Genomic DNA, 16,753 nt, shown 5'->3' on the forward strand with positions numbered 1-16,753 from the left:
AATACATCAGCCTCTGTTGCGCGCTGTTTATAAGACAGATGTATTTTTTTCTCATGCTTGGTCGTGTCGTGACGACTCAAATTATATTCTTTAAACACAGCGACCTGTGTACCACAAATCAGGCACACGGCTTTACCTTTCTTTTCTGTAAAGAAATACTTGGCAGTCCATGTCTTGTTGAAAACACGGCACTCCTTGTCAACTTTTCTTTTCTGAGGGTCAGCACACATTTCTAGGGCAGCATTACTTCGCACTGGTCACCTTCACGCACAGGTCACATACACGTACGCTACACGGAAGTGCGACGCCTTTCAAAATAAAAGCAAAACAGTTGTATTGCACGCACGACACTGATTTTCTTTTTTTTAATTAAGTTGTAATCAAACATAATTTACAATTGGCCTCATGCGGGCTGGACAGGGACGCACAAAGGGTCGGATTTGCCCCTCGGACCGTATTTTGCCCAGATCTGGGAACCTGCTTTCTGGAATACCCCCTAAGTCTTACCCCAAGACTGTTTTGTTTGATTAAGAAGTACATTTTTGTTTAGGGTTAAAGTAGAAGAAAGATGAAAATGCTTCGGTATGAGCCAAAGATTGGCAAATCAAAATTTAATTATTATTTTTTGCTTGGGTAAATATTCAGATGATTGATTACTTTGTTTCAATAAACTAGCTCTTGCCTTAATGACGACACACCTCGTCAAAGAGGGCTAATAAAGGGTTTAATGACAAACCATTCACACTTGGTTGCATAGGCAGGCAGATTTTTTGTTATTTTTGTACAATTAAGTGCTCGTGCTTGAGAGCCCTTCTCACTCAGTCACGATACAATCAGCTGTTAACAATCACCTACTCGTCTAAGAAGCTAAAATACAATAAAAGGAAAGAAAGAAAAAACATTTCCAGCATTTTGTTTTTACTGGCAAATGTTTTGAAATCGGCTGGTGGCAAAGTCACTTGACGCTGAACACATTCACGTCCATTTTGGAAACAGTGCCTCTCTCTGTCCGTGCCTGGAAGTGTCAATGCTGCATAAAATTGCAGAGGATGCTGAGCTCTTAAAACAGAGAGCATAGCTGTTGTTTTTTTCCTGTGTACACTGTTCAGTATACACGCTAAAAAAAAAAAAAAGAAAAAAAAAAAAAAACCCAAAACAGTTATCCCCGTATATTCGTGGTTCATTACATGGAATTACCTGTTTGCATTTTCTTCCTTTTACACGTTGTGAAATATTGCCACAAGACGCTGCATAAACCCTGTCTACATAGGAATTAGTGTCAAAGAAGTATGTTGATGTGTTCTATCTGGACTGGCTAACAGTTTAGAGAGGCCAGTGGGCTATTTTTCCCCAAATTAAATGTTTTGATATTTTAAGACCAAATTGGACAGCGGGCCAATTTCTCCCCAAATAAAGTTTTTGGTATTGTGAAACCAACTTGGACCATCACAAGTGAAGGGTGGGGCGGGAGACTGTTGACGCACACCAGCACGTTGAGCAGTTTCATCTGCGGATGCGCTGAACTAGAGAACTGCCAAAGTTTTACACTGTGCTGCTTTCAGAAAACCATAAAAACGATTGTCAAGGAAGAGGCGGGTTGCGCGAGAGTAACTCGGCGAGTATAGAGGAGTGAGAGTGAGGTTATTTTGAACCAACGCTTCAGCCACTTCCTCGTGATTGGATCCGCTGTGCAATGTACACCACTCGCAAGCATTTTGGCGAGAGAGGTGGGCAAGCTAGGCTATTTCTTGAAAGACACTTGAAGGTAAAGCTGGAATAAGATCGAAGCCGAGTTCATCATATGAGGTTAAGCTTTGCTGTTTGACTATTGAGCGTTCCGCTTGCTACATACGCAACGTCACGTGATCACACCTGGACTACCGGCTGCCATAACTGTTGTAAGAACGGGTCAACTCCTTCTTTTGCGGGGACTGGAGCGGCCCTTGGGACGGCAACTTGTCTCCGGGCCGGCGAGCAAGGCCCTTAAGAAACGTTTCTTTTTCATTTGCGGCTTTTTGATTGGAAAAAAGGAAGGCTTGACAAATTGGTGCTCACAGTGGGCCACGAATAGCGGGGAATTACTGTATCCTACGACTAAACCTGCATACGATCGGGTACGGTGGCGTTTGGACCTGAGTCGCGCTTTCTAGAAAGTGGATTCCAGCATGGGTTCGCACACTTCCTTGCTTTCATTTTGTTCCTTCACATCGTCGTCGTCGTCGTCGTCTTTGATGTCGTACTTGGATCCGTCGGGCATCTCGGCCGAGTCCCGCGTCAGCACTTGGAAAAAGTCCCACCTCTTGGGGATCACGCCTTTGTGGAAAAGCAGTGAGGCCAGGAAGGAGAAGGACAAAATGGACACCACCGCCGCCAGCATGCAGATGGTGCGGATGGGCCAGCTTTGCACATAGACGCCGTCCACCAGTGCGCCGCCAGGGAAGCGCAGTGCTGGCGGGAGGCCCAGCACGGGCTCACCACACAGGACCCGGAGGAGAGTCCCGCTCAGGCAACCCAGGACAGCCCCATAGCCGTTGGACACGGCGAAGAAGAGGACGCACACCAGCTGCGGCAACATGAGCGTGTAGGTCAGGTCCGAACGCAGCATCCAGATCATCAGCACGCTGTTGTCCAGGAAAGTCAGCGACGTCCCCGCCAGGCCCACCACCACCACAGACGCGCGGATCACCCATTGGAGCTCTTGTTCGGAAGCCTGGCGGATCCACCAAAGGCAAAGTGTCATTCAGCCACTTCTTACTTTTGTGTTTGCAAAGCCAGTGGCATCCATTTGGACAAATGTGTATTTTTTCTTTCTTTTGGGGGAGTGGGGGCAGATGAGCAACAAATTCAAGATTGTATCAAGGCAAGCTTTTTTCTGGACTATCACACCAACATCAAATTTTTGGATGAAGAGCAACGACTCATATCGTTGACGCTCAAGCTGGTTGTTGTTTGTTTCAATAAACCAACTTTGGAAAAGGAATGCTAGGTATGGCGCAGATTATTGCTAAAGAAAGGTCTGGCCTAGAAGGAAGCCCTCTTTGCTTCTCACCTGAGTCCTGAGGATGTTCTTGTAGATGTTGGAGGTGAAGATGGAGGCGGCGGAAAGCAGGGCCGAGTCGGTGGATGACATGACGGCGGCTGCCACGGCTCCGATGCCCACGATAGAGATGTATTGAGGGGTGAGGTGCTGCAACACAATGGGCAGCACTAGGCCTGTCTGACCTCGCTCGAACGGGGACGGAGAACCGTAAGTGGTCATGTTCCAGTCTGGGGGGGAAAAAAACCCGAAATATTGTTTTCAAAATCTTTTAGTCACATTTCGGTGATGAAGGGTCGGCCACATTCTCTTTTTTGCTTTTATTAAACACGCCTGGCCTGGGCACTTTTTGTCCATACTTCTGGGACGCTCACCATGCGCAAACTGGAACCATGCACACATTTGTCTGGGAACCGCCCAGATTTGGCAGGAATCGCCCACATTTGACAGGGAACGCCCACATTTGACAGGGAACGCCTACATTACCTGCCCTGTGGCTGCGTGTGGCAAACCTTTCTAATTCATACATGTGGGAGAACACGGCCCTAACGTCCTTGAAACGGGCTTTCTGCTTTCGTACCTGTGGAGGCGGCGGCTGCGCCCAGCAAGATGGGAGGAATCCCCAGAGTGGGGACGATGAAGGCAGCGGCAAAACAGGTAATCTTGGCCGTGGTGGACGAGGCAGCAGACAAAGTCCTCTGGTGGAAGTTCTGAAGGCCCAGGTTGCCCAAACCCTTGACGGGAAGACACAAGAACAAGTCAAGGCACGCACATATGGAATAGATGAACACCGCGGTGCCTTGAGATAGAAATCATACCACAAGAATTTTTCGAGGTCAAATTTTATTTTCCTTGTGAGCAAAAAGTCAAGGTTCAAGCTGTAATGGTGACCGTAAACTCAACTCAAGCATCAGTTTGGCAAATAACATTGAACAATTTTGTTCACAAACACACTATAGCTCTTTAATTGCACTCATTCAAAGGGAAAGCACCCAAAACACAATTAGGAAAGCTTGCTTAGCTGAATGCAAAAAGACAATGTCACCCGTCACAGACGAGCTAACAACCTGGATCTACGCCGTGGCGTCTCAATGCTTTCAGCAATTGAGATTTGTACACAAATGCCATCGCAACACACATATACAGACAATATCACATAGAAAACAACTATTATGGCATCTTACTGCCGACTTAGGGTAGTTGTGCAACTCTTCTTGCGACTTGGTAGGATACTGCCCCCTGATGGCCAATGTACATCTGCTATCCACACATAGGTGGGGCAAAAAAGTATTTAGTCAGCTACCAATTGTGCAAGTTCGCCCACTTACAAGATGAGAGATGGCTGTAATTTTCATCATAGGTACACTTCAACTATGAGAGACATAAATTTAAAAAAAAAATCCAGAAAATCGCATTGTCTGGTTTTTAAATAATTTATTTGCAAATTATGGTGGAAAATAACTATTTGATCAATAATGGCCTCGATCAGGGGCTCCACACAAGATCTCACCCAGTGGGGACAAAATGATCACAAAAACAGTGAACAAAAATCCCAGGAAAACACAGAGAGACCGAGTGAATGACCTGCAGAGAGCTGGGACCAAAGTAACAAAGACTACCATCAGTAATACACTACGCCGCCAGGGACTCAAATCCTGGAGTGCCAGATGAGTCCCCCTGCTTAAGCCAGTACATGTCCGGGCCCATCTGAAGTTTGCTAGAGAGCATTTGGATGATCCAGAAGAGGATTGGGAAAATATGGAATATCAAACTTCAGATGGGCCTGGACATGTACTGGCTTAATTAAGCATGTCTCTCAAGTGTACCTATGATGAAAATAACAGGCATCTCTCATTTTTCAAGTGGGAGAACTTGCACAATTGGTGGCTGACTAAATACTTTTTTACCCCACTCTAAGCACCGGTTTCAGTAATCTATAAAGGTGAACATTCTTTCTCTCTTTTCTCACCAGGATTAAGAAGTTGTCGATCCAGCGCCACACTCGGTCTTCCTCCAGCGTGCCCACCCACGGCGGCTGGAAGGTGTAGTTGTACGCTGTCTGGGTGATGTCCGTCACAGCGGGGCTCATCAGTGCAAACGGAACGCACATCCACTGCGGGGGGGGGGTTCAACAACAACCGCACGTTGGGCATACTGCTGCTCAATGTTACGCGGGAGGCTGCGAGCTTGCAACTACAGGTACAGCTTTCACCAAATGTTGGACACCTTCAGGGATCTCGGGATTAGATCGACAGCTTGAGCGAGAGTAGTGACTACTCGACCGGCACGAATATCAGCAAGCGGACACAAAACCAAAAGAGTGCCAGTTGCGGGAAAAAGAAGAAGCAGCACTGACCAGGCTGATGAAGATGAGCACCAGCTGGATGATGTCGGTGTAGGCCACTGAGTAGAGTCCACCCAGCAGCGTGTAGGTGATGGCCACGGCGGCCGAGATCCAGATGCTGGCCGTGTACGACAGATCCAGGATCACGCTCATGGTCACGCCTGGTGCACACACATTTGACCATACCTTAGATCATTTGTGGCCATTTTCTGGCCATGTACCATACTTCCCGGACTATAAGTTGCAGTTTGTTTTTCATTGTTTGGCCGGTGGGTGCGATTTATACTCAGGAGCGACTTATGTGTGAAATTATTCTGACGATGAGTGTGACGTAAGCGACGTAGAAGAGGAAGCGCTGCATCTTCTACTTCCGGAATTAGTGGAGTTGTTTAAAAGTGACACCAAGAATGAAGATTTTATTGGGTTTAGTGATTTGGAGTGACACGGATGGTTTGGTAAACTTGTTAGCACGTTATTTACGCTATAGTTCTCTGAATAACTTAATATGTTACGTCAGGCACGCTCTCAGTTCATTGTTTATGTGTCATGTAACGTTAGCATACCGTGTTGTTCAGCCTGTTGCCTATTCTATTTTTATTTTAAATTGCCTTTCAAGATGACCTGTCTTTTCTTGGTGTTGGATTTTATCAAGTAAATCTTCCCCAAAAGTGCGACTTACACTCCAGTGTGACTTATATGTGTCATTTTATGGAAATATATATACATTTTATGGCTGGTGCGACTCATACTCTGGAGTGACATAGTCCTGAAAATACGTACACACACACACACACAGGGTTGACAGATTATTTTGATCGTATGATTATGTTGGAATGTTGACTAGAATCATTAACTTTGTTAAAACCTTCCACCTTCCCTTGACACGTTGAAACTTTCCACATTCCCTTGAGTTGTTGAAACTTTCCAAGGTTGTGCAAATGTTCTTGCTTAGCTTGTTGTCTAAAGATGCTCTATTAGTATCTGTTTCCACATCCTTGTAAAACAAACCGCTAAGACCCTCGGCACTGATTAACCAGTTTGCAGAGGCGACCCCTGAAACCTGTTCACTCTCATCCCCACCCTGCTTTCTCTCAATAAATAGTCTCTAGAAAGAGGCAGAATTCTGACTGCTTTCAAGCACCTCTGTACCACACAGGGTGCTGATGGCTTGCTCCGCTTGTAAGTGTAAAATGGCCAAACTGTCTCATGTGTGGTTCTTGCAAAGAAGTTAGAGTGGGCAAAACTCTATCATCTCCAATTCGGGATTTCTTTGCATTAGCTCAGCTATAATGGATGAAAACAAATACGTAGGGAACTTGATGACCACAAACGGGCGGCACTCGGGCTGAAGCAACAACAGCGGCGAGCGGGCGGTGTTCTCACGTTCCTGACAATGAACGAATGGTGAGAAGACAGCAAGCATAACAAGGAGTTGCGGTGTCACAGTCGGCTAGCTGAGCACAATAACAGATCCCATGTCCTCCTCCACAGGATGTTGACGGTTGTGTTGCAAAGTAAGCGCAAATGTCCTATTTTGGCAAAACACAAAGCTTTCACAGAAGACTAGACAAATGGAAGATTGATTAGTGTAAGGCTGAAAATACAAGGATTTGGGCATTTTGAAGTTCAAAGGGACTCTAAACGATGAATTGATTGATTCCATAATCAACTAAAGTCAAACCTCTACATATGATTGCTTAAACATACGAGTCTTTCAACAAACGATGTGAAATTTGATCAAATATTTAAATCAACAACCAACGCAATTCCCAACATAGGACGTCATCATGGTTATTCCGCTTGACGGTGGCACGTTGGGATTGCGACAGTTTGCGTCCGGTAGTAGTGGTGAAAAAAGAAAGAAGGCGATGATTTTCTTACAATTGAAACAAGAAATCATAAGAAAACGTGAGCGCGGTTTGCGTGTGAGTGATATTGCAAAACAATATGGCCGGAAGATGTCAACAATTTCAACGATCAAGCGACGGCGATTAAGCAGAAGGAAGCCCTCAAGCCATCCAAGGGGATCATCTCTAAACGTCGCAGGCCTACCCTGGAAGAGATGGCACGGCTTTCTCTAAAAAATCTGCAAAGCGGTTGAGTGATGGTGAGGAGGAAAAAAAAGAAAGCCTAAATTGAATGGAAGTGAAGGTGACGATAGAGTTAAAAGGAAAATGTAAAAAAATATATAAAAAACAAATAAGCTAAGTTAATTTTAAGTTAACGTTATGCAAGTTGGATACAAAAAAAAAATGATTGAATTGTTGGGCTTGGAGATTGACTCTTTTTTGTTTGTTTTAAACACAAGGAAAAGTGCACATTGGACAGCCAGAGAGTCACCGCCGCAATCCGTCTGGTTTGATGCGGCTGCGCACGGGAAAAGCCGGCGCGAGCTAAAAGTGGCCGTTCCTTTCACTCGACGGCCAGCTGCGGCGTGTGGTGGCATCCTTACCTAATCCTATGAGAGTGCCGGTCACCCACATAATCTCAGAGACCAGCGCAGCCATAGAGAGGGCGGCCGTAGCCACTTTGCCGTACTTGATGTGGAAGGGGTCCATCATGGTCACGTACTTGCTGTTGCGCATAGGCTCGGCAAAGAACAGGCCACCTGCAGCGCACATGGGGCAAAAAAGTGAAAGATGACAAAAAACAACCACCTTGACGTCACTCGGCGTCAAGACTGTCATGGGCGGTTGTGTTTGCACCAAAGCATGTTGGCGCAAACAGACAAACGCTGACACTCGCGGGCGGTTGTGTTTGCTCCAAAGCGCATCGGTGCAAACAGACAAATGCGGACGCTCGCTGAGAAGGATGCGAGCTTGCACTAACGCAGGCCAGCCATTCTCCTACACTAACTTAAGGCAGGCTGTCCTGCCTGTTTTTCTGCACGGCTCCCTCCCCGCTGCAAACGGTCAGCTCCTCGGCAACTCCGGAGAAGTTCCAATTGGCTGCCTTGCAGCAGGGAAGGGGAGACGCGCCGGACGACAGGCCGGGCAAGAGTAAGAGGATCAACCATGTAACTTTCACGTGGCCAAGGAATGGGGGCAAATCTGCACATATTCTCGCAGGCTGCTGTCCGAGTGCCTGCTCCGTGATGTCCGCCGCCGACAAAAGGACGCGGCAGCACGAACGCGCTAGCAAGAAAATCCAATCCAGAAGCACATGCCTCCATTTGAGATCTCAAACTTTGTACGACACTTAGCACCTTATTTTCTTTGACAATATTAACGGCTAGGTGGCTGCTCATCGATTGACGAGACACAAGACAATTGTGCCGGCAAGCTGAGCGAGTGTCTCATTTTTGTTTTTTGCGCATTGGTGACGTCAAACTTCCCGCGTTTAAAAATACCAAGTTGTCAGGTTGTAATGCTGCCATTGAACTTTTTGAACTTTCCCTGTAATGGTATTTTTGCCGTGTCCTGGTTCTGACACTGCACTATTGCTGTAAGAGCTTTACAGTGTGACCTCGAATGTTATCAGTGGAGCACTCGAAGGTCACAAACAATGAAGAGCTCACTCACGACAGGGGCGGCGAGCGGGTTTCACTTTGTACTCTTATTTAGGGGCTCTTATTCAAGTCAACCGCCAAATCTCCTCCACAAAATTGTCGAGTCTGCACCCACGCATCGGAGCACGGCATTCTGGGGAACACTGCGAACACACAAAATCTATCTCTGAGGGGCCGGCCATTTTGCCAATTTCTGTCGACTGAACATCACATTACAGTCGTTCAGCTCTCAGGTCGCAACCAACCACGGCTCAGCTTTCAGCTTTTCAGGACTTTCCACATTTCAAAACCGGCTCTTCAGCATTCACCTGATTTCAACACGAGTGGCAATCTCAAGTTCTATTATTGTGATCACATGCTACTTGCACTCGAGCGTTCTTGGCCCACTTGTGATTTTTCTGAACCCAGGAGGGGTCAGCTTCTGACCTCGTAAACCCTATTTGGACTCCAGCGCCGACGCGAATTAAGTGTTCTTAAGGACTCAAATCCGCCTGTTGTGAGGGCCCGAGGAGACTCTCCTTGTTTGGACGATAGCGCTTTTGTTTTTTGGGGACTATTTTTCACCAGGCTGGGACAAAAGGTGGGCCCGGCACCGAGCGAGAGGCGCTGAGGCGCTGCGGCCTGCCCTAAAAAGGAGCGCTGCTCACCGAAGATGAAGCACATGGTGGCCGTGACGGGCATGACGGCCCAGATGAGCCCCATGGACGGGTTGTAGACGGCCTCCGCCGTGCCCACGATGAACCCGCCGCCGACCCATGTGGCTGTCGACAAAAGACGCGCGTCATATTTCAGCTGAAAGCAGAGTTTTTATCTTTCGGCGTGCGCAATTCTTGACGGGCTCAACGGTTTTGTCGCAGCATGCAAACCCAAGCGGGGCCTTTGGGGATGTGCCCCGCCTCGTAAATGTCAACGTCAAAATACATGCGGCACAAGTCGGTGCAGTGCTTGAAAAACGCTTACAGGGTCATAAATACAAAAAACAACAAGCTATTGCTTAGAGCCACAGAGCGCAAAACGACGTCAATGCGTACCGAAGCCATTCAAGATACTACATTAGAGGTGCACACAACATGTCTTGGCTATGGTGCATTCAAGGTGGATGGAACATAAATGCGTGACACAGCGACACTAAATTGATGTCAACTAGAATTTATTCTTTCTTTTGGCATAAAACAACCAACTGAGGTCATTCAGTTGTTATACTTTTGCTGAGATGTCAAATGGATGCTCCGACTCAATAAATGTGCACGTTTCAATCACATTTGATATTTTATATAGCTCTAGAGTACCATAGTTATTCAACTAAATGAATAGAGACTGTGTGTGTGTGTGTGTGTGTGTGTCTTGTTGACATCAATGACTCTGCTTTACTCTGAGTATGTGTGCGTATGCTGCAGGAATGGACAGATGGTGTGAAACGGGTCGAAGGCTTGATGGTGTACGGAAGCCAAAGAGTGACAACCTGCGTGCAGTACTCGCCATCCAACAGCAGAGGCGCCGCCGCCGCCTGCCGAGACCTGCCAGAATTGTCGGCTGCAGTCCAGTTTGTAAGAGGGGCCGAGGAGAAAGTCGAGCTCGTCGTGCACTCGGCCAATTTGTCCTGCTAATTTTAGGCAACAATTTTGCAAGACGAAGCGAACAAGGTATTTCCGAGTGCTGACCTTTCAACTTTGATCTTGAGTGTCACCGGCCGGGCATGCACCTAAATGCAAATGATTGAAAACTTGTGTTTCTGCGCAATCTTCTCCACGCTTCGAACAGAACCTATTTAGGTCCGGCGCTACTCAACTGGCTTTGAGGCCCGCTCTTTCACATACTGACTTTTAAACTTCTGTTAACGTCAACCTGAAGGATGTGAAGGAAACATACGCAGATTGAAAGGATTGCTTTTGTGTTTTATGACACAAGTCATTGAACAATTGTGTTTAGCTTTTTTTCAACAAACCTATTCTGTGAGTCAGGTCATAAGAATCTCTTTTCATGTTTTGCACCAAAACTCGACTGAAATTGAACATTGAATACAAACTTTTAATGCAAATTGATCTTAGCTCAACGTAAGAAAATAATAATGATGGAGCTTTCCTGAGATTTCCGTGCCGAACTTCCCAAAAGAAGCAAATGCGTGAGCTCAGTCAGTCTGCTGGAAACAAAAGAGCGTTGGCGTCTTATAAAATCGAGCGGAAGGAAGTCAATTGGATGACCGAATCCAGTCTTGTTCACGGTAGACGTCTCAGCCCGTCACTTTGTTCTGTGCTATTTCCTTGGACTTGTGGCTATTTCAACGGTAGCTTGTCTCGCCTTCGCAAGCATTTGCTGCCGTGGCTTTGCAGCGTTGCACTTGTGAATTTGTCCCGATAATGCCGCTGTAAGCGACAAATAAAATTGGTCGTATTCAAGTGAGCTTTGTTGGTTCCTCAGTAGCAAACACTGAATATGCGCTCGGGACATGTCTGGCCCATACGCCATTCAAGATGGCAATATGTTTTTTCTTCAAAGCATTACTTTCAAACATTATAATTAACGCTTTTTAATTGGAAATTTTCATAATGTCATATTCATCATACATAGTAATGTTCTATCGTTTGACATCATATTTAAAGGGATAGGGTTTTCTCTTGGCCATCTCGTGAGACTTAAGAAGCACGCACACACGGCAAGCCGAGACAGCAACATCTTCAGCAGCGGTGAATGCAAAATGTCACCACAAACAACTGAGTCTTCCCTCAAGTGACAAAGCAAGCGCATTACATTTGCTACCCACTCTGCCAACATCAATCCAGCAAATTCGTCTCCTTCGGCGAGCCGTAACGGAACGATGGCGGCGCGAGGTGTCACCATCCACTACAGCGAGGCGCGACACGGGAATATAATTTGCCATTACTAGACCTACGGGAGTGGCTGATGGTGTAGGGGTACACTTGCTTGTCTTGTGTGCCGACACCGTGAGTTCGATTCCCACATATGACGGTGTAAATGTGTGTGAGTGATGGTGAGAATATATGCGACAAAAAAATAAATACTAGACCTACATAACATGTACGTATGTGATAGCACTTCTTTTGCACATTATTAAAATTAATAATGTTTTTTCTAAAATGAATGACGATTGAAAAATCAAACCATTCCACACTGTCACTTTAATGTGTGCACCATATGTAGCACGATTACGTCCTATCTCAAACACTTTCTACTTGTACGCGTAATATTCTATGCACCTCTAATGTAGCTCAATTACGTCACATGTACCATTTGAACATGCAAGCGCTTGTAACTGTAATGCATTTTATTCTGGACGCACCTGTGTGCATCGTACGACGATAGGCAGACCTCGAACGGCACAAGGAGGGTTGAGTCATCACGTGCGCGAGGTGAAACGGAGGTCGAATTCCGATTCATTTGGCCCGTTTTCCAGGCCTAAATAAGGCGTCGGGAAGCGCGACGTACGCGTGTGCCACTCGGTCGGCGCCTGTACTCGCCCGTCATGGTGAAGATGCCGACCGCCAGGTTGATGCCGCGGTTGCCGAGCAGCGCCATCTCCGTCTGGTCTCCGCGGCCCTTCTTGGCCTCCCGCTTGGACTTGAAGGAGGCCCACACGCCGATGGCCAGCACCAAAAGGTAGAAGAACATCATGACGCTCACGCCGGGGATGTTGAGAGCCATGATGGTCGAGCGGAGCAAGTGGGACGACGAGGAGGAGAGAAGAAGAAGGAAAGGAGAAGGACGCACCGAGCGAGAGACCGGGCGACAGTGACGGCGGTTGGGCGAACATCCCCTACATCCACCCCTCCCCTCCCCTCCCCTCCGCCGCCGTGCCCGGTGCCTCACGCCGGGCTCGGAGGAGGGAGGGAGGAGCGACGGAGGGGACGGGGTGTGGGCAAGAGTCTACCCTCCCCCGGCCTCCGCACGGCCAATCGGAAGCCGGGCCGGGCTGGCCGGGTCGATTACGTCACGACTGGATTTCGGTTCGTTGACTTTGTCCTGTGCGAGCCGACCCGAGGTGACGATTTGCTGCAATGTGCTGACGCAGAGCCCAGACGCCATACTGGAATACACCAGGGAGGACAAGGGGAGGGGGGGTGAAGACTCCAGGGAGAGAGAAGGGGCGCTGCCCCTCCCTCCCTGGATGCAACGTACATTAGCTAATCAATATAGCACATGCATAGGCAGCTTGATGACTTAATGGGGCTTCTTCCTTGATGAAAAGACTCCATCACATATTGCCATGAACTCAAGTGTAGTGGGCACTCGCGAGAGGGAACCACGGAATCAAATCAAACATACGCCTCATTCAGCAAATGGTTTTACTACTGGTCTTTTTGTTCATGCCACCTGAACGGCGTGTTGGGGGACAGTTGCTCTAATTGAGAACCAAAGGCACAAGAAACATTCATGTGGCTAAGAAAAAAACAGAACATTCATTGGGTGGGGTTGCAGCAGGGGTGTGCAAAGAGGGGGGTTGAGCGGGTAGCATCCCCCTGGCATCCCCTCCCACCAATAGTCAACAACCAATTTGTAAAGGGCAGCAAAATGTCTTGAGCCGTGCAGAGCAACAGACGGCCGTTCATCAAACACTGAAATTTTCCGTCCGACGTCGGTGATGGTGGGGAGGAAAAAAACACCCCAAAAAGCACAACTGGATTGTGCATTAGCCAATCGACATGCGGGAAGCTTTCTGACTCACGGGGCTTCTTACTGGATGAGCAAATTGCAATGTCATCCAGTGAAACAGTCGACAAACGAGGAACAACGCAACACAAATAAAACACGAGGGGGGGGGGGCTTGGATAATGAGTTTCATTCGTTTTGTGACAGTGTTGGCGTCATGGAGGGTCATGAAGGTTGTTGTTACTTGTCAAGCGCTGCAAACATGCGTGTGACAGCCAAGTGGGAAGGAAATTGCTTTTGAGCAAATTCATATTAAATGAGTGTAGTTTTCTTTTTAAACTTGGTCGAAAGTGTCTTTTTTTCGTTGTAGGTGAAATGTCTTCTGGGTATCGAGTCTTCGTCGCCGCCGCCCCCTCGCCACCGCCGGTTAGTCTGTGCAGCCTTAGAGCGCTCCCGTGGTGTTTCCACTAACAACAGTAAAAAAAAGCCGTCGAGCGCCAGCATCCCCGCGGAGACTCGGACAATGTCTGCTAGCTCGCGGGAAATATAGCGGCGAAGCGCTGGGAATGGGGTAGGGGGAGAAGGTATGTAAGGTTGCGGGGGGGGTGTTAAAGAGGCTTGAACACTCCAGCAAGAGGATGAGCTCTTCATGAAAGCTACGCAAGCTGTCGGCGACAACTAAGATTGGCACATGGGGGTGAAAAAAGTTTCTGGGGCTCTGCTGAGACATTTTTTCAAAATGGCACAATAAAGCTGACACAATATGGATTTTTTGTTGTTTTGCTTGACCCCTGTGCTATAAGAGCAAGCACCTGTGCTCCCTTTTTCACTGAAATGGAATTTGGAGTTTCTCCTTGCCGGGTTGGTAATGAGTGCATGGACGCTTTTGTGAAGCCCTTTCAAACAGAGTCTTCATTGACCTCAGGCAGACTCTTGCAAGTGCTGAAGGTTGAGCTCCGCTTTGCTTTTATGCACAGTCGTTATAATCGCTTTAAGTTCAGGGCCACATTTGTGACAGTTTGAGCTCGAGTGGACTGCACCGGGCGACTCGTTGGGGCCCCGAAGCCAGAAATTGCAACAATTCTGAATTATTTGCCCATTTGGAAAATATTCACATTTATTGATTAACCTGCGGCATCATATCAATCATTCCAGTGAAAGTGGCACTTTGACAATACCACCTCAGCTGAGTGGACGTAACAACAGCTATCAACGTGCGAGTTGTGCCTCGCTCGCCGCCATCTTTGTTTTGGTTTAAGCCCTGGGAGGCTATTTTTAGAGAGCAGGGCGGCTGCGAGGAGCGGCCGGGATTAGCATTTGAAAAAAGATACAGCTAATTGATCTGCCCATGCTAACAGCACTAGCGCCTGGCTGGCCTCGCGAGCACCAAGCAAGACACTCGGCCAGCTTGGAATGCTTTGCTGGGGAGGGTCGTGGGCGCAGTTTGCCATGAGTCATCTCTCGAATGTAAAAAATAAGAAGGCGGAGGCTATATTGAAGGCCGATGACATAATCATTTGTGGCGAAGGCAGCCTGAGGGCCCGCATCGCAAAGAGGCTGCATTGGAAGGCACTCACCAGTGTTTCAGCACAGTCCACCATATAGAATGACTCCATTTAAATATTTCCCAGGCTTCTTTTTAGATCATTTACGGTATGTCATTTTTTAAAGGTCTTTAAACACACTTTAGAAGCATATTTCAAAAGAAATCCTGTTTCCCCGCATACTAAGATACTTATCATCTCAGCAACAATCACACTCAAAGATTTGCTTCATAAAATGTACTTACTGGCATTGCTTTCCATAGGTGCAAAAGAGGATTGAAGAGGATAAGATCCATTCACCTGCAGCAGCAATTAGGCTGAGCTGAAATACTTCCTGTTTTCATTGTTCAAATTCAAAGCGTGAAACAAGGTGTGTTGCCACTCAGAAGTCGGCAGTTGAATTACGGGTCTCGCTAACTACATTCGAGTGTTTGCGTGAAGTGAACAAATCCAGAAAATATGTCGGCCGGCGAGCTCTGCCCGAAGCTGGCACAATTACAGCTTAACGGCTGCTTAATGGTCAAATTCTTTTTAAAAGTCCACTTTGTTTTTAGATGAAAATGGCCCCAAACGACTGTGTAGCGACGTTGACGTCTGCTCGCTTGTAATCACTATACAGCTGTCCCTCGCTTCAAATTCCTACGGAAAAGCTTGAACCTTGAGCACAAAAATAATGGCCAGTGTTGATATGGCTCAAGTGCTAGGAACATTTTGGACATTTTTGGGCTGGGTTGGGCTCGGTGGCTGGCAGTCTGCGGTGTAGGTACCACATCTACTCGGGTGACCTCCGCTGGGCGCATGACCCGGCCGGACGTTCCATTCTAAGCTTTCTTGGGCCGCAATGCCTATGGCAGCAGCTGCGCACAGAAATAGATTCTTTACTGCTCACATCACAAGGAGGCAGCGTCAACGGCCGTCCGCCGCTGGAAACGGCACTTTGCGCACCTCCGGCCAGGTGGAGCCAAACTTTAACGTGAGTCTCTGATAACGTCGGGGTGCCGTCGGCTGTCTTGCGTGCCGACACCGTGAGTTCCATTCCCGCATGAGACGGTGTGAACGTTTTCGTGTGCCCCCCCCCCCCCACACACACACACAATAGCCAACTTTTAACATTGTCAATATCGACAATAAATGGAACATTATTACGACATTAACGTTGCAGTTTTAAAAAGGTTAATAATATTGCAAGATTTAACAAAAATCTTGTAATACGCAATGTAGTGCTCCCTGGTGGTGAACACACGCACACCAGTGTGCCACGTGACTCATGACTGACGCTTAACCGGTTTTCTTTGTCTTTTTGTATTTGAATGGCGTTATCACTAACGTTTTTACAAAGAAACTGATTTTCCAAGAGTGCTACACTGGCTCCCTCTAGTGGCATGTAAAAAAAATCACTGCACAGAACACTGCACACTTGAGCTGCGTTTATATTTCTTTAGTGCAATACATTTGCAGTTCATCTCTAAGTGTCGTTTGCTTTTACATTTTTCTTCAGACAGACGTTAGAATTAACTTTGAATATTAGACATTACAGTTGTTTATTTTTTGAAAAACATTTCTAGATTACCTGATCAAATATGTATTAAAAAAAGATACAAGGTCAAACTATTAAGAAAGTGATATTACATTCAATAAAAAATTTTAACATTACAAGTTGATTTTTGCAAAAAGGGCATAAATCTCTTTAGATTCTTTTGAACAAATCGGAAATA

At 46.9% G+C, this 16,753-nt stretch overlaps 1 protein-coding gene across 6 annotated transcripts; it reads right to left on the reverse strand.

Annotated features, from left to right (window-relative positions):
• Nucleotides 1–702: 702 nt before the first annotated feature.
• On the reverse strand, nt 703–15,424 carry LOC148393583 (high-affinity choline transporter 1-like). 6 transcript variants are annotated; one of them, XM_088385027.1, is made up of 8 exons: nt 15,284–15,302; nt 9,537–9,650; nt 7,834–7,989; nt 5,394–5,542; nt 5,007–5,150; nt 3,618–3,771; nt 3,050–3,267; nt 703–2,710 (listed from the first exon to the last, which is right to left on the reverse strand). In XM_088385027.1, exons 1-8 carry the CDS (start codon nt 15,297–15,299, stop codon nt 2,147–2,149), a joined length of 1,515 nt encoding a protein of 504 aa, XP_088241153.1. In that variant the 5' UTR covers nt 15,300–15,302; the 3' UTR covers nt 703–2,146. The 6 variants fall into 6 exon arrangements, with proteins under 6 accessions (XP_088241153.1, XP_088241149.1, XP_088241155.1 ...); XM_088385023.1 differs by lacking the exon at nt 15,284–15,302 and adding an exon at nt 12,334–12,712; XM_088385029.1 differs by lacking the exon at nt 15,284–15,302 and adding an exon at nt 12,366–12,708.
• Nucleotides 15,425–16,753: the final 1,329 nt, after the last annotated feature.

The sequence above is a fragment of the Syngnathus floridae genome, chromosome 9, assembly GCF_059516105.1.
Source record: "Syngnathus floridae isolate MCC-2025c chromosome 9, RoL_Sflo_1.0, whole genome shotgun sequence".
Lineage (NCBI taxonomy): Eukaryota > Metazoa > Chordata > Actinopteri > Syngnathiformes > Syngnathidae > Syngnathus > Syngnathus floridae.